Raw genomic sequence first — 24,156 nt, forward strand, 5'->3', positions numbered from 1 at the left:
GTAACCCCTGGGTTAAATAGTTGGTGTCATCATCAGAAACGAGACCGTGAGGGCAGGAACAGAATAAATTAAATAAATAATGGCTAATAAATAATCCTGGAGCAACAGCACTGCAAAAACCACGCGTCTCCACAAAGCTAACTCCAACTAAGCACTTGGAAGTCAACTGGAACTTGAGGAGGTTGTTTAGCACATTCCACATTTTTATGTAAAATGGAAGGAAATAAATTAGACCCCCCACACACACACACACAGAGTAAATAATAAATAAAACGGGAAATTAAGACACACTTCTTTTGGCAGGGTGTCTTCAGGACACAGATCATGAGAAATAACGCTACAAACCGTAAGAAGACGTGGCTCTACCAGGAGCAAGGGTTCAGCTGAGCGCTCCTCTTCCAGCCGGGATATTTGTACTCTGACAGACCAACCCTCCCTTCGCGAGGCTTCAAGAGCTCATGGTGGTTGTGGGTCACAGGCCAGGTCTGAGGCTCAGAAGAGGACGGGCAGCCGGGCTCAGCGCAGGAGGAGAGCAGTGGAGGGACCATCATGGAGAAGCTCTGAGCCTGCCTGGACCGTGCCGTCCCTGGATGATACAGTGGCAGCGAAGATAAAGTTCTCTGTTGGGTGGGAAGCTTCAAGGAGGAGCAACCGTGTTGGTCTTCTGCAAGTCGTTGAGGTCATTCCCACCTCTGCCAGCCCATCTGGCCATGGCTGAACTGGGAAAACCATGACCCCATCAGAGCCTGAGCCATGTGCTGACGAGCTCATGGTGGTTATGGGTCACAGGCCAGGTCTGAGGCTCAGAAGAGGACGGGCAGCCGGGCTCAGCGCAGGAGGAGAGCAGTGGAGCGACCATCATGGAGAAGCTCTGAGCCTGCCTGGACCGTGCCGTCCCTGGATGATACAGCGGCAGCAAAGATAAGGTCCTCCGTTGGGTGGGAAGCTTCAAGGAGAAGCAACCGTGTTGGTCTTCTGCAAGTGGTTGAGGTCATTCCCACCTCTGCCACAGCTGAACTGGGAAAACCACGAGCCCATCAGAGCCTGTGGAAGGGGAACTGGTCAGCCCAAGGGGCAGGAGGGGCTTGTCTCCACCTGACGCGAGACAGAGGTGTGCCCACACCCCACCACCCCAAGGAGGGAGGAAAAGGAGCCGTAACATCTTGACAATGGACGATCCCAAGTGCTGGAGTGCGTTCAGGCAGAAAGTCCTGCAGGGTGGAGCCACCTTCACGAGCATCTCTGGGGCAGAGGGAGGCGGGAGGCAGCGGCTCAGCTTTCGTCGGCGGCTGCTCAGAGTTTGGCTGTCGGGAAGGGTTCACGTGGCTCCTGGGGACAGCTCGGAAATCAGCAAGGTGGCACCAGCGCAGACCTGTTGGCAGAGCACAGGAGGGCCAGCCAAACCTTCCACGCCGATGTCCTGCAGAGATGCTCAGAAGTCTCTCACCCTGTAGCAGCGATTTCCTCGCTCCAGTTGTGTCCGTTCTAGAACCAGCTCCACGACGCGGCTGAAACTTCTCTCTACGTCAAGAATTCGGGTCTAACTCTGCTTCGCTATTCATTGAAGATGGCGTTGAGCTGGGGCCCGGCCACGTGGTGTGGGTAGGACTCATAGCTCATGTCTATGGGGATCTCGTAGCGGGGGACTGTGTTTTGGAAGTGAGAGGCATGTCCATGTGCTCCAGCCAGGCTGACGGAGGGATAGTGGGCCATGAAGGTGTAGGATTTATCCAGGTCTGGAGACCCATCTTGCTTCAAGGAGAAGTTCCCGCTGATGCTCAGGGGCGGCGTCAGGGGACCCTCATAGGGGGGAGTGGTGCAGTCAGAGGGATGGTTTCCAAAGGAAGCATCCACCAAGCTCTTGAAGGTCGGAGGCTTTAAATGCAGCAGGTGGGTTTCCATGGTCCCGTAGGGTGGACTTGGGAGCCCCGGGGACTGGTAGCTGAAGGAGTGGCTGGATACGGCGGATTCGCACACCGGGGACTTTTCTTCATGCTTCTCCAGGAACAAGGTCTGCGGTCCCAGCTGCAGACAGCCAGCCACCAGGTTGCTGGTGGGCTGGGACAAGCCCTTGCAGAGCATCTCCACAAAGCTCTTCCCTTCAGGAGTCTGCCCCGTCTCGAGCACCTCAGACAGAGCCCAGATGTAGTTCCTCGCAAGCCTCAGTGTCTCGATCTTGGACAATTTCTGAGTCTTGGAGTAGCAGGGCATCACCCTCCTCAGGTTGTCAAGAGCATCATTCAGACCATGCATCCGCGTGCGCTCCCGGGCGTTGGCCTTCACCCGCCGGGCCCGAAACCGCTCCAACCTTGCCTTGGTCATTTTCTTCTTCTTTGGTCCTCTTCTCTTCGGCTTTTCCCCATCATCCTCTTCCTCCTCTTCTTCCTCGATGCTGTCGTGCTCTTCATTCAAGCCAGACATCAATCCAAAATGACCTTGCCTGCTGTCCTCTTCCTTCAGCTCATCTTTGGAGCTCAACGTTTCCTCCATCCAAGCTTGGGTGCTCACCAGCTCCGCCATCTCTTTGGGCTTGGCATACGCCTTGGTCATCTCCGATCTCTGCAACAAGGGGACAAGGAGATGTTAAGGAATTCCAGCAGCAGAGCCACTCAACATGTTGAGGGCATTAGGAACTGGCGTCAAAATCATCTTCCAGAGGCATCAACTGCTTTTTGTCCACCGATGGCACTTACAGAATCTATTTATCCATCCCCTATCTATGTATCCACCTACAATAATTTCTGCTGAATTTTGGGGGGAGCCACTGAAGCCTCTCCGTGGGGCCCAGCTCAGAGCTCAGAGCTTCTAACAATTCAATTTTGGGGTTATTCCCGCTCATGAGTCCTTCCCCTCGTGGCTTCAACCCTGATCGTGGGTTGCAAAAGGGAGCGCGAAAGCCAAGATCCTCCGCCTCTGGAGATTTTCCTGCCTGACCTCTTCTAACCAGAGCACGTTTGCTTGAACCCTCGTTTCCCTCTGCCGTAACGAACACGCTCGCACCGCACGAACCAGCCCGGGTTTCATGTTAATCAGCCCCCCCAAATCCTGTCATCGGGCCTGACTCATTTAATAAAGCTTAGCGTCTAAGCAGCTTTGCTGAAAGTGCGCTGCCCAAGCCCTGGCTCCGCTGCCCCTCTCCACCCCACGCGGAAAATCCCACTTTTAATATGCGAGATGGGGCTGGCGGGCTGGATTAGGGTGTTAATTGCTGCGCACAGCCATCGCATCCCCGGAGGACCATGCGGCCCCAATTAACTCTTCGGCAGAGTAATAGGGGGTCTGTCAGATATTTGGAAATCTGGTGGGCGAAGGTGGTGAAGGACCATCTCTTGGAAGAATGGATGGGTCTGGCTGAGCCAGGATGGAGAAGGTCCAAATGCCTCCTGCGAGCATCCCGGTGGGACCACAGGGCTGCACCCGCTCTGGGCGGTGAGAGCAGCCCAGAAACGGCTGCGGATCTGCTCCAAACCCCCTTCCAGGCTGCGGTCCGAGAGTTATTTCACTCCACCCTTGGAGACCCACCCCAAACGCAGCATCCCTGCCTGCACCTCCCGTCCCTCACCGGTCCCGCGCACCAGAATCCATCCCAGAAGAAAACCCGCGGGTTTGGGGCTGCATTCGAGAGGCGACCCCAGCGCCTGCCCCCGTTCCCTGCGCTCCGCGGAGCAGTATTCCCGCGGAAATGTTTCAGAAGGTTGTCTCTTTGGAAATCCAGTTTGAATTTTTAGGGATTTTTGCTCTCTTTCTCCAGAATATTGATTTTGGTTTTAAAGCGGGGGGGAAGTAGACAAAGAAGGAATTGCCTGATGAAGTCACTTCGGTAGTTTCCCAAGTAAGGAGACGGTGGGAACCCACGGTGAAATGGGAAGCCTGTCCAGCCCCTTATATTTTTCGTTTTCAAACGTCTCCATCCCACATCGTCTGAAAGAACGACAAGAAACCCATTGCAGGAAAACGCCTGCTCTAGCCGAAAACTTAATTTTCAAGTAGGGCTGGCTGCGCTCATGGGCAGAGGGAGATGCTCGCCCTTTGTGTCACCAGGCACCGAGGTCCCCTCCCAAAACAAGTGGGTTCAATTCCTCCTCCTTTCCTGTAGGACCAGGAACCTGGTTTCAAGCCTCCACTGGTCTCTTTTCAAGGGACTCGATCCCCCAGAGGAGGACAGTCGGTTCAGGACAAAGACTGACCGACCCCAGCCCCGGATACGAAGACCCCGACCCCGGACGGGGCCACCCAAGGCAGAAGAAACACAGAGGGCTGAGGAAGAGGATGCAGGAAAAAGATGCTGGCACAAGAGCCAGGAACAAAATGGGCAGCTGGGGCTGGGAATTTATCCCGGAGCAGGGGGCAGGAGGGACAAGAAACCCACAAGCACACCACAAAAATTAGGATTTGCTTGAGGGCTCTGCACCACGTCCTGCCTGGGAACGCACCAGGATGTGGCCCAGCTGTAGGTGGAGGCGGTGGGCTCCGGCTGCAGGGCGGATTAAAAGCCCCACAGCTGCTCCATCCGCTCCGGCACCCGACGGGGTGGCTACGGGGACACCGGTGTCGGCTGAGTCCTGAACCCCGGGGCTGCCCAGAGCTCCCAGTCCCACTCACGGTCCCGCTCCCAGCTCCCCCCTCAGCCAACTGGGGCAGGGGAGAGGGGGCGCACTGACATTTTGGAGGGGCAGAATCTGCTCAAGGGCAGCCCTGCAGCAGCCACACGGACCTGGAAGAGTGGGAGGAAGGTGGGGGATGCTGGTTTCCTCCTCGCTGGGGTCCTGGCCCCGGGCAGGACTCGCTGGGGAAGGGGCTGCCCCTGAAGAGCACCGGCCCCCCCCCCCACCCCTCCCCGGGCTGCCCCCTCCGGCAGCGGAGAAACAAAAGCCTGGGGCTGCGGCAGGTCCTTCATCACCTCCTTCGCCTTCATCACTGCCATCCCCAGCGAAAGCCACCCCCAGGGCTGGCCGGACCCACCACCAGCCAGTGCCCGGCGCCGGGGCAGGGCAGAGCCCCCAGCACGGGGGTCCCGGGATCCGCGGCTCCATCCCCGACGGCTGCGGGGAGCCGCGGGGGGCGGCTGGGGCTCGGTGCCGCCGGCTCCATCCCACCCTTCGCCCGCCACCCCCGGCAGAGCCCCCCCCACGCCCCGGGACGGGGTCCCGCTGCTCCGCCGTCGGGGCAGAGCCCCCCGCGCCGTCCCGGGGAACCGGGGGCACCGAGCGGCCGCAGAGCTCCGTCGGAAGGGGCCGACCCCTCCCTTCAGGTCCCCCCGCACCCCCGGGGGTCCCAGCCCGCCCTTACCTGGGCACCGGAGCGAGTCCCCGCTGTCACTTGCCCGGGCACATGGTGCCTCCAGCCCCGGGGGCGCGGGCAGCTCCCGCGGCGGCGGCACCACCGGGAGCGACACCGGGAGCGGGCAGCTCGGCTGTCGGGCGGTTTTGAGAGCTCCGCGCTGCCGGCGGCTCCTGCCCGGCCGCGGATCCCCCCCTGGCTCCTCCCACGGGGGGAGGTGACCGAGCCCGGCTCCTCCCGCCCCCCCACCGGGGCCCCGACGGCAACCCCGGGGCATCCCTGGGTGGGGGACCCCCGGTGGGGACGCCCGGTCCCTGGGCATCCCTGGGTGGGTGCCCCTCGATGAGCATCCTCGGGTGGGTACGCTGGCTGGGGTCCCGTGGATGGGCACCCTTGGGTGAGCATCCCTGGAGCAGCACCCTCAGATGAGCACCCTGAGATGAACACCTCAGGATGGGCACCCCTGCTTGAGCACCCCTAGATGGCCACCCCTGCATGGGCACTCCTCGATGATGAGCAACCCTAGATGGGCACCCCTGGATGATGGGCACCCCTGGATGGGTATTCCTGGATCTATACCCTTGGAAGAGCACCCTGAGATGAACACCTTAGGGTGGGCACCCCTGCAAGAGCACCCCTAGATGGCCACCCCTGCATGGGCACTCCTCGATGATGAGCACCCCTAGATGGGCACCCCTGGATGATGGGCACCCCTGGGTGATGGGCACCCCTGGGTGGGTATTCCTGGATCTGTACCCTTGGAAGAGCACCCTGGGATGAACACTCCTAGATGGGCACCCTTGGGTGAGCATCCCTGGACCAGCACCCTTGGATGAGCACCCTGAGATGAACATCTTAGGATGGGCACCCCTGCTTTAGCACCCCTAGATGGACATCCCTAGATGGGCACCCCTGAATAGGGACCCCTAGATGGGTGCCCCTGAATGAACACCCTTAGGTGGGTACCCCTGGACCAGTACTCTTAGAAGAGCACCCTGGGATGAACACTTTGGGATGGGCATCCCTGGATGAGCACCCCTGGATGGGCATCCCTGGACCAGCACCCCTGGATGAGCACTCTGGGAGGAACACCAATGGGCACCCCTAGATACACACTCCTAGATGGGCACCCTTGAATAGGGACTCCTGAATGGGTATCCTTGGACCAACACCCTTGGAAGAGCACCCTGGGATGGGCATCCCTAGATGGGCACCCCTGGATGATGAGCACCCCCAAGATGAGCACCCCTGAATGGGCATCCCTGGGCCAGCACCCTTGGAAGAGCACTCTGGGATGAAGACCTTGGGATGGGCATCCCTAGATGGGTGCCCCTGGGTAGGAATCCCTGGATGGGCACTCCTGGATGATGGGTGCCCCTGGGTAGGAACCCCTGGATGGGCACTCCTGGATGATGAGCACCCCTAGATGGGCACCCCTAAACGGGCACCCCTAGATGGGTATTCCTGGACCAGTACCCTTGGAAGAGCACCCTGGGATGGGCATCCCTAGATGGGCACGCCTGGATGGGCACCCCTGGATGATGAGCACCCCTGGATGATGAGCACCCCTGGATGGATATCCCTGGACCAGCACCCTGGGATGAACACCTTGGGATGGGCACCCCTGGATCAGCACCCCTGGATGGGCATTCCTGGATCAGTACCCTTGGAAGAGCGCCCTGGGATGGGCACCCCTAGATGGACACCCTTGGGTGAGCATCCCTGGACCAGCACCCTTGGATGAGCATCCTGGGAGGAACACCTTAGGATGGGCACCCCTGGACGGGCACCCAGCACCAGGACAGACCCAGCCGTGCAGCTCCACGGGGGGAGTCCCCCAGGGTGTCCCCGTCCGACAGGACACGGCCAAGCACGACGTGACGGTGACACGGGGGTGGGGGGGGCTGCCGGGGGTGTCAGACTGGGGTGTCATCACCCTCCTCCCGCCTTGGCCGGGCACCGCCGTGGTGACGCGGGCGCTGGGGATGGCCGGGGGCGGGGGGGGGCCAAGGCCTGGGCGACGCTGGCTCCGACCCAGGTGCTGGGGGTGGGCGGGGGGGGGGCCGCAGCTCCCTCCCGGCTGTAATGAGAGAGCAAAGGGGGAGTAATTAGTGGCTGGTACAGCCAGAAGGGGCCCGGCTGAGCTCGCCGCCTCCGCTCAGACAAGGGAAGGGGCCCCGGGGCTCCACAGCCCCCGGCCGGTGAGGGGGGCGATGGAAAAAGACAACCCCCCCCCCATTAATTAAGGGATGAACGTTATGGGTCACCCCGCTCTGCGCCCCCCGCCGGACCTGGAGCTCGGCACCTCCAACCTCAGGGGCTGCAGCCCCCCGGCCTCGGGAAGGGGTTGGGCTGGGACCCCCCCCTGCAGCAGCGGGGCTGGAAGCAGGGAACGCCGACGGCACCCCAAAAGTCATCCCTCTGCCCCCAACCCTCCCCCCCATCCCTGCCCGGACTCTGGTCCCAGCGTCGCTGCGTGGGGGCCTCCCCGCACGCGCCAGCCCGCGGGACCCTCCGCCCTTAATTTCGAGCGCTCGCCTCTCCTGTCTTTGGCAGCCTGGGATTACAGGGAATACTAATTAATTCATTAGTGGCTTCATGGCTCGCTTCCCAGCGCCAGGCTGGGCCGGGCCGGGCAGGCAGGAACAGATTGCGGCCAATAAATCTGCCTGTTGCCACATTGCCCGGCTCGGTGGCCGCTTCGTCCCCTCCCTGACAGATGGCTCCAACAGGTCCGGGCACCCGCACAAAGGGGCCGGTGGGCGCCCGAAGCTGGGGGTGGAGGGCCGGGGGGGGGACACACACACGCACACACACACACACGACACACAAGGAAACCTCCCCCGGGGCTGGCGGTGGCCCCCGGATGCCGGGAGCGGGGGTGACCCCCCGGGAGCGAGCGGGACCATGGCGGGGGCATTGTGTGCCGGGCCACGTGCCGCTGGCTAATCCCATTGTGCGGGGGCTTTGCATCTGTTGGGGTTACGGGGGGGCTCTGCCCCCCCACCCCGGGACCCCTCTCGCAAGATGTTCAACCTCCCCGTTCTCGCCTCCGTCGCCAGCCCCGGGGACGGGGACCCCGCAGACCCCGGGACGGGACCTTGCTGGGCTGTGGCTGGGGTGGAGGTGTAGCCCCCCCACACACACACACACCCCCCCGACATGCCGGGTGGGCGCTGGGGGTCTCCGAGGTGGACTGGCATCACCAGTTACCACCTGGGCTCAGCCCCGCTGACCCCCAAACCCCAAGCTGTGCCCACCCCAGCAGCCTCCCACCCTCCCCGAGAGCCCCCCCCTCACCCCCGTGTGTCCTTTCCTTGTGCCCCCCCCTCCTTGATGCCCCCTGCGTAGCCCACTCGTCCCCCACGTGTCTTTCCATCCCTCCCAGGGCCCCTCCATCCCCCATTTAACCCTCCCATCTCTCAGGGGTCGTATCCCCAGGTCCCCTGTCCCCCGCAGGTCCCCCACGTCCCCCCCCCCACCATCATCTTCCCACCCCCACCCCACATCCCTCCCCAGCTCTTCATTCCCCAGGCGCTGGGGGGGGTCCAGACACCAGTTCGTTACCCCACACCCATCTCAGCTCAGGGCCACTGCATGTTCCCACCCGTGCCTCAGTTTCCCTCTGAGCAGCGCAGGTCACAAGGAACAGACTGCACCGTCCCCGTGACCCCCAGAGAAAAGGTGGCAGGTCCTGAGCTTGTCCCCGTTACCCCCAGCTGTTGGTCACATGCCAGATGTCCCTCACCCTGTGTCCCTTCCCTGGTGCCCTGCAAGGAAATCTCCCTCGAAAGCATCCTCCTTCTCAGGTGCTCCACATCCCAGGGCCACAGCCACGGGGTGGGGGCAAGAGCAATCCCGGCAGGGCTGGGGTGATGTGAGGGACTGGGGGGGGACCTGGAGCAGGTCCTCCTGATGGCTGCAAGGCTTGCCAAAAGGAGCTAGATTTGGGGTGCTTCACCTTGATGATGCTCCATCCTGGGATGTTCCACCTCGAAGATGCTCCACCCTGGGATGCTCCACCTTGGTGGTGCTCCATCTTGGGATGTTCTGCCTTGATGGTGCTCCATCTTGGGATGCTCCACCTTGACAATGCTCCACCCTGGGATGCTCCACCTCAATGATGCTCCACCTTGATGATGCTCCATCCTGGGATGCTCCACCTTTATGATGCTCCACCTCGATGATGCTCCACCTCGGGATGTTCTGCGCTGATGGGGTTCCACCCTGGGATGCTCCACCTTGACGGTGCTCTGCCTTGATGGTGCTCTACCTTGGGATGCTCCACCTTTATGATGCTCCACCCTCAGATGCTCCATCCTGGGATGCTCCACCTTGATGATGCTCCACCCTGGGATGCTCCGCCTTGATGGTGCTCCACCCTGGGATGCTCCGCCTTGATGGTGCTCCACCCTGATGATGTTCCACCTTGATGCTGCTCCACCCTGGGATGCTCCACCTTGATGGTGCTTCACCTTGTGATGCTCCGCCTTGATGGTGCTCCACCTTGTGATGCTCCGCCTTGATGGTGCTCCACCTTGATGCTGCTCCATCCTGGGATGCTCCACCTTGACGATGCTCCACCTTGATGCTGCTCCACCTTGATGCTGCTCCACCCTGGGATGCTCCGCCTTGATGGTGCTCCACCCTGGGATGCTCCACCTTGATGGTGCTCCACCTTGATGCTGCTCCACCTTGATGCTGCTCCACCCTGGGATGCTCCACCTTGACGATGCTCCACCTTGATGCTGCTCCACCTTGATGCTGCTCCACCCTGGGATGCCCACCTTGATGGTGCTCCACCTTGATGGTGCTCCGCCTTGTGATGCTCTGCCTTGATGATGCCCCGCCTTGATGGTGCTCCACCTTGTGATGCTCCACCTTGATGGTGCTCCACCCTGGGATGCTCCACCTCAATGATGCTCCACCTGGAGAGGGGATAGAGCCAGCACCTGGATGCTCCAGGCAGGGCACAAACCTGCACGTACAAGGGGCAAAATCTGGGGAGGATGAGAAAGGGGGGAGCCTCATCCCACCCCTCTCCCCATGTCCCACCAGCACCCCGGTGGCCACCGCCCCCCGCCTCTCCGTCCCCTAATCCCCCTGCCAGCCCCTGGCCTCGGAGGGGCCGCGGCCTGGAAGGGGGGGTAATTGCCAGAGTAAATATTGTGAAAGCCGATTGCGGCCCCGCTGCCGGCCGCCCACCGCCCCCGTGCCCGGGGTTGGCATTCCTGGGCCTGTGCGGAAACGCAATTACCGCGTATTAACGGGGTCTAATTTAATCCCGGCAGCTGCGCCCGGGACGGCTCATTTGCATGACACTGGGGAATGCAATTAAAGAAAAATCAGGGGCTACGGGGGGCCCGGTGGGGCGGCGGGGGACCGAGGGGGCCGCGGCCAGCGCTCGCTGACCCGTGTTTGTCAATTTGAGCGATGGTGGCACCGGGGAGAGGTGGCGGGAAGGGGGGGGGGGGCGGGCGGAACTGTGACAAAAGGGCCCTGTCCCCAGGGTCCCCCAGTTTTGGGGGTCTCCCAAGTCCCATGGGCGCCGTCCTGGTGGCCCATCCTTGGGGTCCATTTGGCTGCAGAGGGCGTTTCGCCACCCCGACGGCTCTTGGTGCTGGAGAAGGGACATGTCGGGGGCTGGAGACACTCTGAGGGGACCAGCCACATCCCCAGCCCTCGCTGCGGCACCCCTCCTGCCCACTGGCCACATCCTGCCCCCCAAAAACCCCCAGGCGGTGGGTGGCACAGAGGATGGAGCACCCGGTGCGTCCCGATGCTACGGGGTGCTCTCACATGGCTCCGTGCCTCAGTTTCCCCTGCCCGCCCTGAGGGGGAGGCAGACGGGGATGGGTTGCCAAAGTGCCCAGCTGGACTGGGGGGGACAGATGGGCTCCAGCACCCCCGGCAACCGGGGGGGGAAAGGGCCACAAGCCCGCTGTCCCCCGGGACCAAGCTGGGAGCCGTTCCCAGCGTGGCTACTGGCCCGCTGGGCTCCTGGCAGCCGCAGGACGTGGCGGCTGCGGGCACAGCTGGGAGAGCCCAGATTTGCTCCCGGTTGCCTCCGGCCCAGTGGAGCTGGCAGGGATGGCGTCCTCCTTCCCGCAGCAGGGCTGGGGACACCCTGGAGCTGGGGGACGTCTCCGTCGCACGCAGGGGACAGCGAGTGACGCCCCAGCCGTGCCACCACCTGCTGCATCAGCCCGGGTGACACCGGGACATCCCCGGGGCTCGGCGGGGTCCCGGTTGCCGGAGCACTCCGGAAAACAAGGGGCGCAACTCCCAGCCCCTTGGCCAGAAATGGGTTTATCAGGGTGGGGAAAGACCCTTTTCCCAGCGCTGTGGGGCAGAAACCCCCCAGGGCTCAGCCCCCAGAGGGGATTTTTCTACTGGGAGTGGGGCCAGGGGGGGTGAGGGGGGGCTCCTGGGTGGGCTCAGCAGCACCAAAGTGGCTGCTGAGGAGCAGGATCGAGCCTTCCACGGCCCCTTCCCTTGCGCTGGCAGGGTCCCGGGGGTCCCCACGCCGAGGGCAGCCGTGTGGCACAGCGGGTCCTGCCCCCGAGGGCACCCTCAAACCGGGGGTGCAGCCCCCACCCGCAACCCCCCCAGACGAGCAGTCGGCGTGTGGCGTCCCCGACCCCTGCTTTGCGTCTCGACAAAGGCGCCCAGGTTGGCAAAATCCATTGGGGGGGGGGGGGGGCGTGCCGGGCCCGGATAACATCTGCTCATGGGCTGGGGGTGCCGGTCCAGCCCCCCTCCATCGCCCCATCACCCTGCGGGGGGGGTCTCCAGCCCTTTGCCTTCTCACCACCCCCCCAGCTGCCTGTGAGCAGGACCCTCATGTCCTGGTTTGAGCGACACAGGACTAACTCCTCTTCTCGTGCCCGGGAAAACTGCACTTTTAGAAGACTCTAGTGCCTGAATCGGTGAAAATATTTACTTTATCGCCAGCTCTGGGGAGCGGGTTTCAAGGGCTCAGTGTTTTCGAGGTGCGGGGACGAGGAGGAGCGAGACCCGGGCACTCGCCCCAAGCTGCCACCGGGGTTATTCCATCCCACGGACGGCACTTTCCAGAGAAATCAGAGAGTTTGCTGAGTTCTCTCTCGCTCTCCCCTGATGGCTGCCATCCTGAGCACTCCTCGCCCCGGTGCCGGAGCCCCGAGCCCTTCCCTTCCTCCCGCGGCCGCAGCGCTCGCGGGGTCCCACGTTGGCGGGGAGCACGCGGCTTCCTATGGTAGAACGGGCCGGGTATGATCCTTACGCTGGTATTGGGATCGATATTGGTTCTTCGGTATTATTAATGTTCATTATTTACTCTTATCCTATTAAATCTATTTGTATTTCAACCCTCGAGTATCCCTTCTTTTATTCCGATTCCCCTTCCCGGGTGGGGAGGGCTCATCGGGTGATGGAATAATTGTCTAAACGACAATCAATCATTGCGGGTTCCTCAAACCGTAACACTCCACTTGCTACAGCTCCCCCCCCCCCCCCCCCCCAAAACACCCCCCACCCCCGGGGTGCTCAGCCCAGCACCCAGCCCCTCCCCTGCACCCCTTCGTGTTGATAACCAGCTATTTTCCACAGCGGACCCCCAATGTGGGGGGGGCGGGGGGGGGGGGAGCTGGAGGAAGAGCCCGTGTCGCTGCGGCGGTGGTGGCACACGCAGCCCTGGGGCCACCCTGTCACCCCGGGGAGTGTCCCCCCCCACCCCCGCCCCGGGGGAGGCTGTCGCAGGCGGGGGCGATGCTGCGGAGCCCCGGCCGCGCATCCCCCGGGCGGGAGCTGACATCTGCTGGTGGGAAACCTCCGCAACCGGCAACCCCCGGGGGGTGCCCCACCTCCCCCCAACTCGGGGTGGGGGGGGGGGGGGGGCTCGCCGGGACCGCCGCCGGGTGTCACCCCCAAATCTAGCGGGGGGGGGGGGGAGGGGGGCGGAGCAAGAGCTTCTAGGCGCAGAGGTCCTGGAGCAAAGAGGGGTCCCGCAAACCTGGGGGGGAGGGGGGGGGCGGTCCGCCAGCGCGTAGGGAGGGAGGCAGCACAGCCCTGGGGGGGCTGGGGAGATTTGAGGGGACCAGGACATGGGTACAGCACAGCCTTGGGGTCACAGGACAGATTTGGGGGGGGGCAGGAAATGGGTTACAGCACAGCCCTGGGGGGGCTGGCGAGACCTGGGGGGCCAGGACATGGGGTGCAGCACAGCTCTGGGGGGGCTGGGGAGATCTGGGGGGACCAGGACATGGGGTACAGGACACCCATGGGGATGCTGGGCAGATTTGGGGGGTCAGGACATGGGGTACAGCACAGCCTTGGGGACACAGGACAGATTTGGGGGGGGGGGGGTCAGGACATGGGGTACAGCACAGCCCCGGGGTCACAGGATGGATTTGGGGGGGGCAGGAGATGGGGCACAGCACAGCCCCATGCCTTTGGGATGGGCATCAGCCTGTGCTCCGCACAGCCCCACGTCCCTGGGTGCAGCCCCAGGACCCCCCCCCCGCCCCCGGCTCCTGTCTGCGGCCACTTCTGCCCCTCAAACCCTCGCCGCGGGGGGGACAAAATGACCCTACGTGGGCACCGGCAAGGAGGTCCTGGCCCCTTGTGACCAGTTCCATCCCAGCAAAGAGCCTACTGGGGGCTGCCCCGACGTCCCCAGAGGCTGGAGGTTCGTCTTGGGTCCCCCTGTCCCTGGCCAGGCTCTGCAGGAGGAGGAGGAGGAGGAGGAAGATGGGCACAGGCGGTGACGCTGCTGCCTGGACGGCGACCACGGGCCCCAGATGTTGAGCTGCGGGCACGGCATCGCCAGGAGCCACCGTCTCTGCCCGTTTGGCAACCTCCTCGCCCAGCTGCCTCCCCCCTCTCCTCAGGCTCCGCAGCCGGGGCTCCCGCGTCCCCCCCGGAGCATCCCTGGACCGTCCCCCGGGACCGACGGCGGCGAGGAGCTGCGGTGGCACCTGGTCCAGCTTGGCCCCGACCCAGGCGTGGAGATTCGCTGGCATCCCCACGGATCCGGGCCAGCTGAGGGAGAGCATCCCTAGGGAAGAGGAGCCCGGGCACCTCTGCAGGCACCGGGATCCAGCCGAGGGGTGACTTTGCTGGGGGAGGAACCGGGGGGGGGGACACACAGACGTTCACCAGGGTCAGATTAGAGCATCCCCAAGGATGCCCGGCCTCCCCGGGGAGAAAGGGTTGCTCCTAGCAGCGAACATGGATTTTCTGAGAATTTACAAGTAAATCCATTAATTAGTTTATGAGCTAAAATTAATTAGGAATGGGTCCTCTAAGGGCTGCTGCTCCGTGTCGGGTCGTTAGGTCCGGCTGACAGTAATAGCAGTAAATTGAGTTAACTGAAATAATCGCGGTGACGTTTCCCGGCCAGCTGGGTCGGCTCCAGGCTCAGCACGGCTCCGAGCTCCAAATTCAAACCGCACATGGAGGCTGTGGCTGCGGCTGCTCCCGAGGGGGACGGGAGCAAGAGGTGACGTCCTGGGCCACCGCGGTGTCCCCAGGTGCCATCTGCCCGCCCCTGGAAAGGACGGAGAGCCAAAGGGACCGCATCGGTGCCCACCCCCTGCCTGTGGATGCTCCAGATGGGGGGGAAAAAAAGATGCCCTGAAGCCTCGGAGCTGTTGGGTGGAGGTTGGCCCCCAGCTCCAGCACCCCCCAGTGCCCCCCACTCCGGTCACTGGGAACCCCACGGTCTTTTGGGGTCACCAGCTCCCAGGCGGTGACATCCAGCCCCTGCTGCCCTGGGCGTCCTCGCTCAGAGCTTTCCCGCTCCGCCAAAACCGCGGCCCTTGTTAAGGTCAGTTCCCAGGATTTGGGGGTGGCTTTGTGCGACCGGCAAAGGCGGGCGAGACTTTCACGCCCGGAGGGTCCCGTCAGCCGGGCTCTAATTTAAACTCCGCTCCATCCCCAGCAAATCCATGGCTAATAACACTCTATCCCACCTCGGGGAATAATTACGGGGCCAGGAGCTGTCAGGAATCACTTGTGGGGTCTCCCCCGGCGACATCCCACTGCGCAGAGAGCGGCAGCGCCGCCACGAGCCTTTTCCTGGGGGGGGGGGGGGGAAGAAAGAAAAAAGCAAAAAAAAAAGCTGTTTTTTAAGACGAGATTTCTCTCACCTGCGGTGGGAAGCCGGAGGTGGTGGCTGCAGTTGTCACTGCATGCGTTTATCCACCCCCAACGCTTGCCGGGGGCCAGCTCGGAGGGGGATTTGGCCACCCGAGAGCTCCCGGGCGCTCGCACGACGCACCTTTCCCCTGCCAAACCGTGTAAAAAAAAAAAAAAAAACAAAAAAAAAAAATTAAAAAAATGCTTGGTTTACTTCAAAAGCTGCCCAGAAACGGCAGGAGGGAGGAGGCGGTGAGATGTGCGCCGCGGCACGCACCCCTGCGCCCGGCTGCCAGCCAGGAGGAGGAGGAGGAGGCCGCTCTTCATCCAGGGACGGGGCATTTGGCGGCTCCGGGAGGAGCTGGGTTTCCTCCGAGGCGGAGGAGTTTTTTTGGGGGGGAAAATCATTCATTTGGGGCACCAGCGGTGAAGAGGTGAGAGGAGCCGGTCAAGGGCGACCAGGTTTTGTCCACCCTCCAAGCGGGAGCGAAGCCATGAGACTCTTCTTCACTGGTCTCCCAAGCTGGAAACCAGTAGGCACTGGTTTCGCCGTGTGGATTTGGGGGTACAGGTACAAGCTGCCCCCCCCTTCCCACCCCCCCCACCCCAGAGCCCTTCTCAAGACGCCTCCAGGCTCGTCCTGGATGGAGCCGTGTCTCTCCGGAGCATCCCACGACTCCAAAAAGACACGAAGCTTCTCCCTCCTCCATCCCCGGGAAGATCACCCGCTTCCCACGGAGCTGCCAGCATCATCCTCATCGCCATGGCAACAGGCAGCACACACACCCCCCCCAACCTCCTCCAGCCCCCCCCCCCCCCCCCCCCGGCGGGGTTTTGGCAGAGCTGGGGGTGTCAGAGCTGCAAATCCCACACCCCGCCCCCCCCCCCCAAGGACCTCCAGGGGTTGGGGGAAGAGGGGGGGGGGGGGCAGGGACAGCCACATTTTGGACCTGGGGCCGTGGCCAGGGTGGTCCCCAGCTGGGGACAAGGGGACCCCAGGTGGGATGACACCCCCCGCCCCCGGGGCTGGTGACCCCCCCCTCCCCCTCAGTGATGAGCAAAGGGAAAGGGGCGAAAGCCGTTAGCCCCAAGGGGGACAGAGGACGCTGGATGGGGCCGGGGTGGCCTGTCTGTCCCCATGCACACCCCCCCCCCCATCCCCGGCCACCCCGTGTCACCTCGTGTCCCAGCCCTGCTTGCACCCGGGACACCCCAGAGCATCACCGTCCCTGTGCCGGAGGTGGGGACACCGAGCTGGGGACCACCATGGGGACCCCAGATGCCCATGCTGTCCCCACTCCTGGTGGCCTGAGTGGCAGGTGCCAGTCGGGAAGGGGGTGGGAAGAACCCCCGGGAGGTAACGAACTCCGCTAACGAGGGCCAGAGTGCCTGGTAGCCGAACCCCGCAAGGGGGTTGAGAGCTTGGGGGACAGCGAAATGGGGTCTGGGGGTCTCTGCCTTGGCAGGACAAACTCGAAGGCACAGCTGGGCACAGCTGGATCCGGCTCAGCCCTGCAGCTTGGAGGGCTCCCAGCAGGACTGGGAAGCGCTGGGATGGCCTCCGTAAGGACTGCAGACCGTGACCTGTAGGGCTGGTGGGTTGTTCTGGGACCACCACGCGTGGGAGGGCTCCCTGGGGCTCCGCTGGCACCCGTTTCCCCCCGAAAAGGGCACCAGAATCAAGACGAGGGGGGGGACTTGGTTCATCTACTGCAGCTGCCTCCAGCTGGCAGCAGGATCGTACCCCGGACCAGACCACAGCCGGGCTGGGATTCATCCGGACGCAGGGAAACACCGGGCAGGAGAAGGCAGGCAGTAATTAGGGGTTTGCTTTATTGGCAGCTCTGGTCCGGAGCGATGCGCGGACGCGGGGCGAGAAGAGCCGTGGGGCGAGAAGAGCCGTGGGGCGAGAAGAGCCGTGGGAAGAGCTGGGGGTCAAACGGAGCCGGCGTCAGGGAGCTGCGGGGCGCTGTGCAGAGCCGGGGGTGCTCGCAGGGAGGAGGCGGGGGGGGTGGGGGGGACGGGGACGCATCCTGCTCCCCGGGGAACACGCTGGCACCCGGGGCCAGCCCTGGCAGGGCCCCCAAATCGCACCATGGAGGGGGGAGCAGGTTCTGGCTCCTCCGCTGCCCCAGAACCTGCTCTGAGTCGGGCCCCCCCGCCCCCAGCCCAGCCCAGCCGCCGTGTGGGGGTCCCTGGTGTGGGATCAGGGGAGGGGTCGGTGGGGTGGCGGGGGGGGGGGGGGGGTCCGGGGGGGTGGCAGGGAGGGTTTTGGGGTGGCAGGGACGTTTTTGGGGTGGCAGGGAGGTTTGGTGCGGTGTCAGGGTGATTTTGGGGGTGACAGGGTGGTTTTGGGGATGGCAGGGAGGTCTGGTGGGGTGTCAGGGTGATTTTTGGGGTGGCAGGGGGGTTTTGGGGGTGTCAGGGTGATTTTTGAGGTGACAGGGAGAGTTTTGGGGTGGCAGGGAGGTCTGGTGAGGTGTCAGGGTGATTTTTGGGGTGGCAGGGGGGTTTTGGGGGTGTCAGGGTGATTTTTGAGGTGACAGGGAGAGTTTTGGGGTGGCAGGGAGGTTTGGTGGGGTGGCAGGGTGATTTTTGGGGTGGCAGGGAGGTTTTTGGGGTGGCAGGGTGGTTTGGTGGGGTGGCAGGGTGATTTTTGGGGTGTCAGGGTGGTTTTGGGGGTGTCAGGGTGGGTTTTGGGGTGTCAGGGAGATTCTTGGGGTGTCAGGGTGGTTTGAGGCGCTCAGAGCAGAAGCAGAGGAGGAGCCGGGCACGGTCCTGGGTGGCCCCGGGAGGTGGGGGGGGGCTCCCAGTTTCCCCAGGAGAGCTCTCCCCGCTCCCCCCCGGCCCCCCCAGCCCCCAGCCCTTGGGCTGCATCCCTGCCAGCCACCGGCCACCCCGTGTCCCCAGGCTGCCCGGGGAAGGAAGGGACTTACCGCGCTGGCTGCCGGCCGCTCACCTGGGCGAGAGAAAACACCCAGCGGGTGAGACCCGGCCCAGTCCCCCCATCCCACCCTCCTAGGGGCACCCAGCCGGCCCCCCCCCCGGCACCCACCCCGCTGTGTCTCCCGCCGGCATCCAGCGCAGCGGGGTGGCAAGGAGCTGGGGACGCCGCTCGGGGCGGCACCGTTGCTGTCCCCGGGGACCCCGACGGAGCCCTCCCGCCCCCCGGTTGCTGCCCCTTCCCCGCTCACCCGATGATGTTGGAGGTCAGAGCCTCCAGCGCTTCATGCAGCACGTCAACCAGCCGGGCCACCAGCCCTCCATTGGCCCTCTCGGCTGCCTCAACGTCTGCGGGGAGAAAGGGGGTTACCCGAACACCCCCAATGTGCCGCCAACCGGGTGCTCCTCACCCCCTCCACGGTACCTCCCACCCACCCACCGAAACCGCTGGCCCCGACGCCCCGGCACCTCTCGGCCCTTGTGTTCCCACCCCGGCCAAGGCCACCATCCCCGTCCCCGAGGAAGCCGGTGGGGGGTTTGCAGGGGGCCGGGGCTGCTCAAACCCCACCTGGGCCATGTGGGTCTGACCCACGCCTGCCTTGGAGGGTGGAGAGGGATGCAGGAGCATCCTCACCCACCGGGAACAACCCCACCTTCGGAACAAGAGAAAAAACCCAAAGATTTGCCGTTCCTTGGAGGGCTCGGGGTCCTTAGGGGGGTGTCCCAAACCTTGGTCTTGCAGCCCGGCCACCAGACCCCCCCCCTCCAGGATTCACACGCGGGACCCCCAACTCACCGGGGCTCGGGGAGGACGTCCCATCAAGAGGAGCTGCAGGAGGAAGAGAGATGGCATCACCCACCGCGGCGGGGTGTCGGGACCCCCCACCGCACACCCCCCACTCTGCACCCAACCCCTCGATCCGTGCGTGTGGACGGCCCGAACCCCCTCCTGCACCCCACCGGGGACCACCCCAGTGTCACCCCCTGTCCCCACGGGGACCTGCCCGACTCACCGCCGGCGGCCAGGCTGCAGGCGAGCCCGGCCAGCAGCAGGACAACCCAGAGCTTCACCATCCTGGAGGATTTTGGGTGACGACCACAGCCAGGAGCCACCCAGGGATGAGCCGGGGCCGGGGTCCGTCCCTTATGAAGGCAGCGGGCACCAATGGCCGGGACTGGGAGGGCTGGGGGGAAGCTCGGGATCTTCCAGATGTGGGAAGATGCCGGTGCCCGGGCGCCTGGCCAAGGGCAGGATTAGCCGGGATTAGCCCTGCAGCCCCTCCGGCTGGCCCCGCTGCCAGCCCCGGGAGCACCCGAACCAGCCCCGTTCCCAGCGTTCCCGGTCCTCCATGTGCCAAGCCATTCCCCAGCCCGCCAAGCCCCAACACCTCCCGGAGCTCCATGGCTCTGAGTCCGCAGCATCCCAGTGCCCTCCGTAGCACCCCAGTACACTCCATACTCCCCCAGCACGCTCCTGGTCACCCCACAAGCCTCCCATGCCTTCTCCGAGACCCCCCCTGCTCATTCCCCAGCCCCTATATCCTCCCCGACTGCCAGCGCCCCCCCAACCCCGAGCATTCCTGGGGGACGAGGGTTGAGCTCGGAACATCTTCACCGAGGGCGGGATCAGCTGTGGCACAGGGTGCTCCGAGCCAAGGGCATGGGCTGGAGCCCAGGGGGGGCCATGAGATGGGGACAATTGGCTTGGGGGGGGGCAGCCAAGGCTGCTGTGAGCTGCAAAAAAACTCCCCCAGACCTTTCCTGCTCATCACGGAGCTCGTTTTCGGCTCCAGGTCTTTATTCCTCACCATTTGACAGGCACCGGGACAGCGAGGGGACGTGCGGGAGAGGCGGAGGCTTGGTGGGATGGAGGGGGGTGCGAGGCCGAGCCCCCCCCAGCAGGGATTGGGGGTGCAGGGGGGAGGTGATGGTGGGGACGGTCACACTGATGCACCCTGAAACACCGGGGTGACACGAGGGGACGATGGCTCCGCTCAGGAACGGGGGCACGGTGTCCCCACTCCTCGCAGCCTGAGTGGCAGGTGCCAGGCGGGAAAGGGGTGGGAAGAGCCCCGGGAGGTAACGAACTCCGCTAATGAGGGCCAGAGCGCCTGGCACCCCAAATCCCGCAGCAGCGGGACAGGGATGCGGCGGGAGCATCCTGGTGGGCCAGCCCGGGCCAGTTTCGGGATGAGCGGGGCAGAGCAGCGCTCTCCCGTTTTGGGGGATGCGGGTTGAGCTCGGAACATCTTCACCGAGGGTGGGATCAGCTGGGGCACAGGGTGCTCCGAGCCAAGGGCACGGGCTGGAGCCTGGGGGGGGGGGTCACGAGATGGGGACAAGTGGTTCTGGGGGGGGGGAACCGAGGCAAACGCATCCAGGCAAAAAAACCTGGATGAATAATCTCCCCGGCCCCGTTTAACAAACAAACCCCGTCCGGAGCAGACATGAGCCAGGGAGGGAGGGAGCCGTCTCTCGTCTCTCCGGGGGGGGGAGCGCGGCGCTGGCGTCGCACCACGGCTGAGCAGCCACGCGTGACCCGCTGCCACGCGGCACAGCCAGCGCCGACGGCGGGGGCCGTTCGCCTGGGCCGGAACGGAAAACGCAGGAAAAAGGGCTGGGTGCAATTTTCGGCAAAGTTGGATGGAGGTGAAGGCAGCAGCTCCTGGGCTGGGGGCGGGGGCGGGGGGGGGACACCCCCAGGGATGTGCCCCAGGAGATGCTCCAGCAGGGTGGGACCTGCTTGGGGATGTGCATGGGGTGGCATTGGGGGGTCGGGGTGGATGGGGTGGTACTGGGGGATGGATGGGGTGATACTGGGAGATGGATGTGTTGATACTGGGGGAGGGATGGGGTGGTACTGGGGGTGGATGGGGTGATACTGGGGCGATGGATGTGTTGATACGGGGAGATGGGTGGGCTGGTACTGGGGGTGGATGGCGTGATACTGGGGGGGTGGATGGGGTGGTACTGTGGGGATGGAAGGTGTGGTACTGGGGGTGGATGGGGTGATACTGGGGGGGTGGATGGGGTGCTATGGGGGGAGTGGCTGGGGTGGTACTGGGGGGGTGGATGGGATGGTACTGGGGGGGTGGATGGGATGGTACTGGGAGTGGATGGGGTGATACTGGGGCGATGGATGGGTTGATACTGGGAGATGGATGGGGTGGTACTGGGGGTGGATGGGGTGATACTGGGGGGGTGGAGGGGGTGGTACTGGGGGAGTGGCTGGGGTGATACTGGGGGTGGATGGGGTGGTACTGGCGGGGTGAATGGGGTGATACTGGGGGAGGGATGGGGTGGTACTGGGGGAGTGGATGGGGTGATACTGGGGGGATGGATGGGTTGATACTGGGAGATGGATGGGGTGGTACTGGGGATGGATGGGGTGGCACTGGGCGGGGGGAGTGGGATGGTACTGGGGGTGGATGGGGTGATACTGGGGGGTGGATGGGGTGGTACTGGGGGGATGGATGGGGTGGTACTGGGGGTGGATGGGGTGATACTGGGGGGGTGGAGGGGGTGGTACTGGGGGAGTGGATGGGATGGTACTGGGGGTGGATGGGGTGATACTGGGGGGGGGATGGGGTGCTATTGGGGGAGTGCCTGGGGTGATACTGGGGGAGAAATGGGGTGATACTGGGGGGTGGATGGGGTGGTACTGGGGGGATGGATGGGGTGATACTGGGGGCGTATGGGATGGTACTGGGGATGGATGGGTTGATACCAGGGTTGGATGCGATGGTACTGGGTGGGTGGATGGGATGGTACGGGGGGTGGATGGAGTGATACTGGGAGTGGATGGGGTGGTACTGGGGGGGTGGATGGGGTGATACTGGGGGGTGGATGGGATGGTACTGGGGGTGGATGGGGTGCCCAGAGCTCAGAGAAGGGACCATTTACTCATTTGCACCCATAAATCACCGTCCCTGGTCCCAGGCAGAGCCTTCGCTGCCTCTTGGCTTCAGAAACAGGGGATTGATCCTGGGTATTTTCCATGCGTTTCTCCTGCCCGGTGCCCGAGGGAGGATTTGTGCCCCGTAATCTGCTTGTTTCTCGGTATCTCAGAGCAGCTGGTTCATTGCCGGTGGGAAGAGGAGGGAGCGGAGAACCTCGGAGCACCCGGCTGTGCCCCAGGGAGGGATTTCAGGCACCCGGATGCGGGATGCGGAGCCAAAACCCCCGGGGAGGCGGGGGGAAAGGTGCAAGCGTGGATCGGGAGAAAATACCCAAATACGCGGTGAGGGGAGGCCGGGGAGCGCGTGTGCTCACAAGTGGAACTTCATTTTGGTGTCCTGACAGTTGTATCCCACTGGATTAATCCACCGCCGCCCTAAAAACCCCCAGCCCCGGTCTCAGAAGCACCGAAAACTTCAACATTTGCATGGAATTTGATGAAGCCGCAGCTCTCGTTTCCCCGGGCTCAGCAGCGGAGCTGGATGAAGATGTCGCGCCGTGTCCCCAAGCCCGTCCCCGTCACCAGCGACTCGTTCCCAGTGGTTCCCCAGTTCGGGGCACTGGTTTCCAGGCAGGTCCCAGCCTGGTTCCTGCAGGCAGCGGCGGGATGGGACTGGCCTCGGACATCCCCCAGGGATGGGTAACCCGGGCCTGAGCTCCGGCCGCGCTCCGCCAAGGCTCCACCAGCCCCATCCAGGACCTGCCCAGCAAATCCCGGAGCAGAGCAGGGTTTATTTCTGGGATGAGCCAGGGGACCGGGAAGGGGCCTGGGGGGGTCACTGCCGGAGCTTGCAGGACCCTCCGGGTTTGAGGGGGGGGGGTCCCACACAGACCCCTCTGCAGAGAGGGAGGAGGAGGAGGAGGATGAAGCGCAGCCCTTGCAGCCCGAACCGGCCCCGGCAGGTTGGGAGCGACCCCCCGCCCCCACCATGGGACCCACAGCGCAGGTGGGACGGGTTGTGGGAGCCAGCCCCCGTGCCGGAGGGGCCGTGGGGCTAATCCAGGATAATCCCGGTTTTGGCTGCTCTCCACGGGGAAGCCCCCGGGGGTGTTTATCCACCAGGACTTTCCTTTCCCGGTAACTCCGGAGCCCGTGCCCGGCGGCTGGTGCCATCCTGGCAGCCGATGGGCAGCCGGGGTGGGCACTGGGGGAACCGGGGAGGAGGGGGACCGTGGTGGCTCCTTCCTGAGGCCATGGGGCTCTTTCCTGGGGTGACTTGTGACCTGTCCCCATCCCCTGGGCAGACCTGGAGGAGCAGGAACGGAGCCGGAGCCTGCATTTGTGGCTCAGGTCCGGCCTGGGCTAAGCCCCGCGGGAGGCTGCTGGGGTGCCCGGCCAGTGGCCACCACCCTCCATCACCCAGTTCGGGGCTGTGCCCACACTCGGCGGCCACGTCACCAGGGGGAAAAAGCCACCAAGGCAGCTGGCGGTGCCCGGGGCCGGGTGTGGGGTGGTGGCAGCGGCGCAGGAGGGGTTAAGGAGCAGCCGGCGCAGACCCAGCACCATCTCGGTGCGGTTTCCTTCAGCTGCCCAGATCTTGGGGGGGGGGGGGGCGGGGGTGAAGGGGGAGAACAGCGAGATAAGGCGGCAGGAAGATGAAGAACAGGCCCCGAGGCACGAAGGACCCCGATAAGGGAACAGGAGGAGGCTCAGAATGGGCCCAGACACGATGAAGGGGCCAAAAAAAGTGCCAAGCAGCACCCGCTGCTCCAGTCCGAGCCTTGGGCTTGCACCCCAGTCGGGGCACCTTTGTCCCTGGGGGGCACCGCCGGTCCCCCCCTGAGCCCTTGAGCAGGGGGTGGGACCTTCCATGGGGTCTGTAGGTCAGGAACCCCCCAGCCCTGGTGGCAGCTCTG

At 64.1% G+C, this 24,156-nt stretch overlaps 1 protein-coding gene and 1 long non-coding RNA gene across 2 annotated transcripts; both read right to left on the reverse strand.

Moving 5' to 3' along the window:
• Window positions 1-1,554: 1,554 nt before the first annotated feature.
• On the reverse strand, window positions 1,555-2,974 carry NEUROD4 (neuronal differentiation 4). The gene is made up of 2 exons (XM_054183194.1): window positions 2,945-2,974; window positions 1,555-2,559 (listed from the first exon to the last, which is right to left on the reverse strand). Exon 2 carries the CDS (start codon window positions 2,548-2,550, stop codon window positions 1,555-1,557), a length of 996 nt encoding a protein of 331 aa, XP_054039169.1. The 5' UTR covers window positions 2,551-2,559; window positions 2,945-2,974.
• Window positions 2,975-17,228: 14,254 nt separating this feature from the next.
• LOC128901266 (uncharacterized) lies at window positions 17,229-19,172 on the reverse strand. Its single transcript, XR_008463448.1, has 4 exons — window positions 19,139-19,172; window positions 18,594-18,690; window positions 18,336-18,358; window positions 17,229-17,327 (listed from the first exon to the last, which is right to left on the reverse strand). It is a non-coding gene; the product is annotated as an uncharacterized LOC128901266 (long non-coding RNA).
• Window positions 19,173-24,156: the final 4,984 nt, after the last annotated feature.

Source organism: Rissa tridactyla, chromosome 24, assembly GCF_028500815.1.
Source record: "Rissa tridactyla isolate bRisTri1 chromosome 24, bRisTri1.patW.cur.20221130, whole genome shotgun sequence".
NCBI classification, from domain to species: Eukaryota; Metazoa; Chordata; class Aves; order Charadriiformes; family Laridae; genus Rissa; species Rissa tridactyla.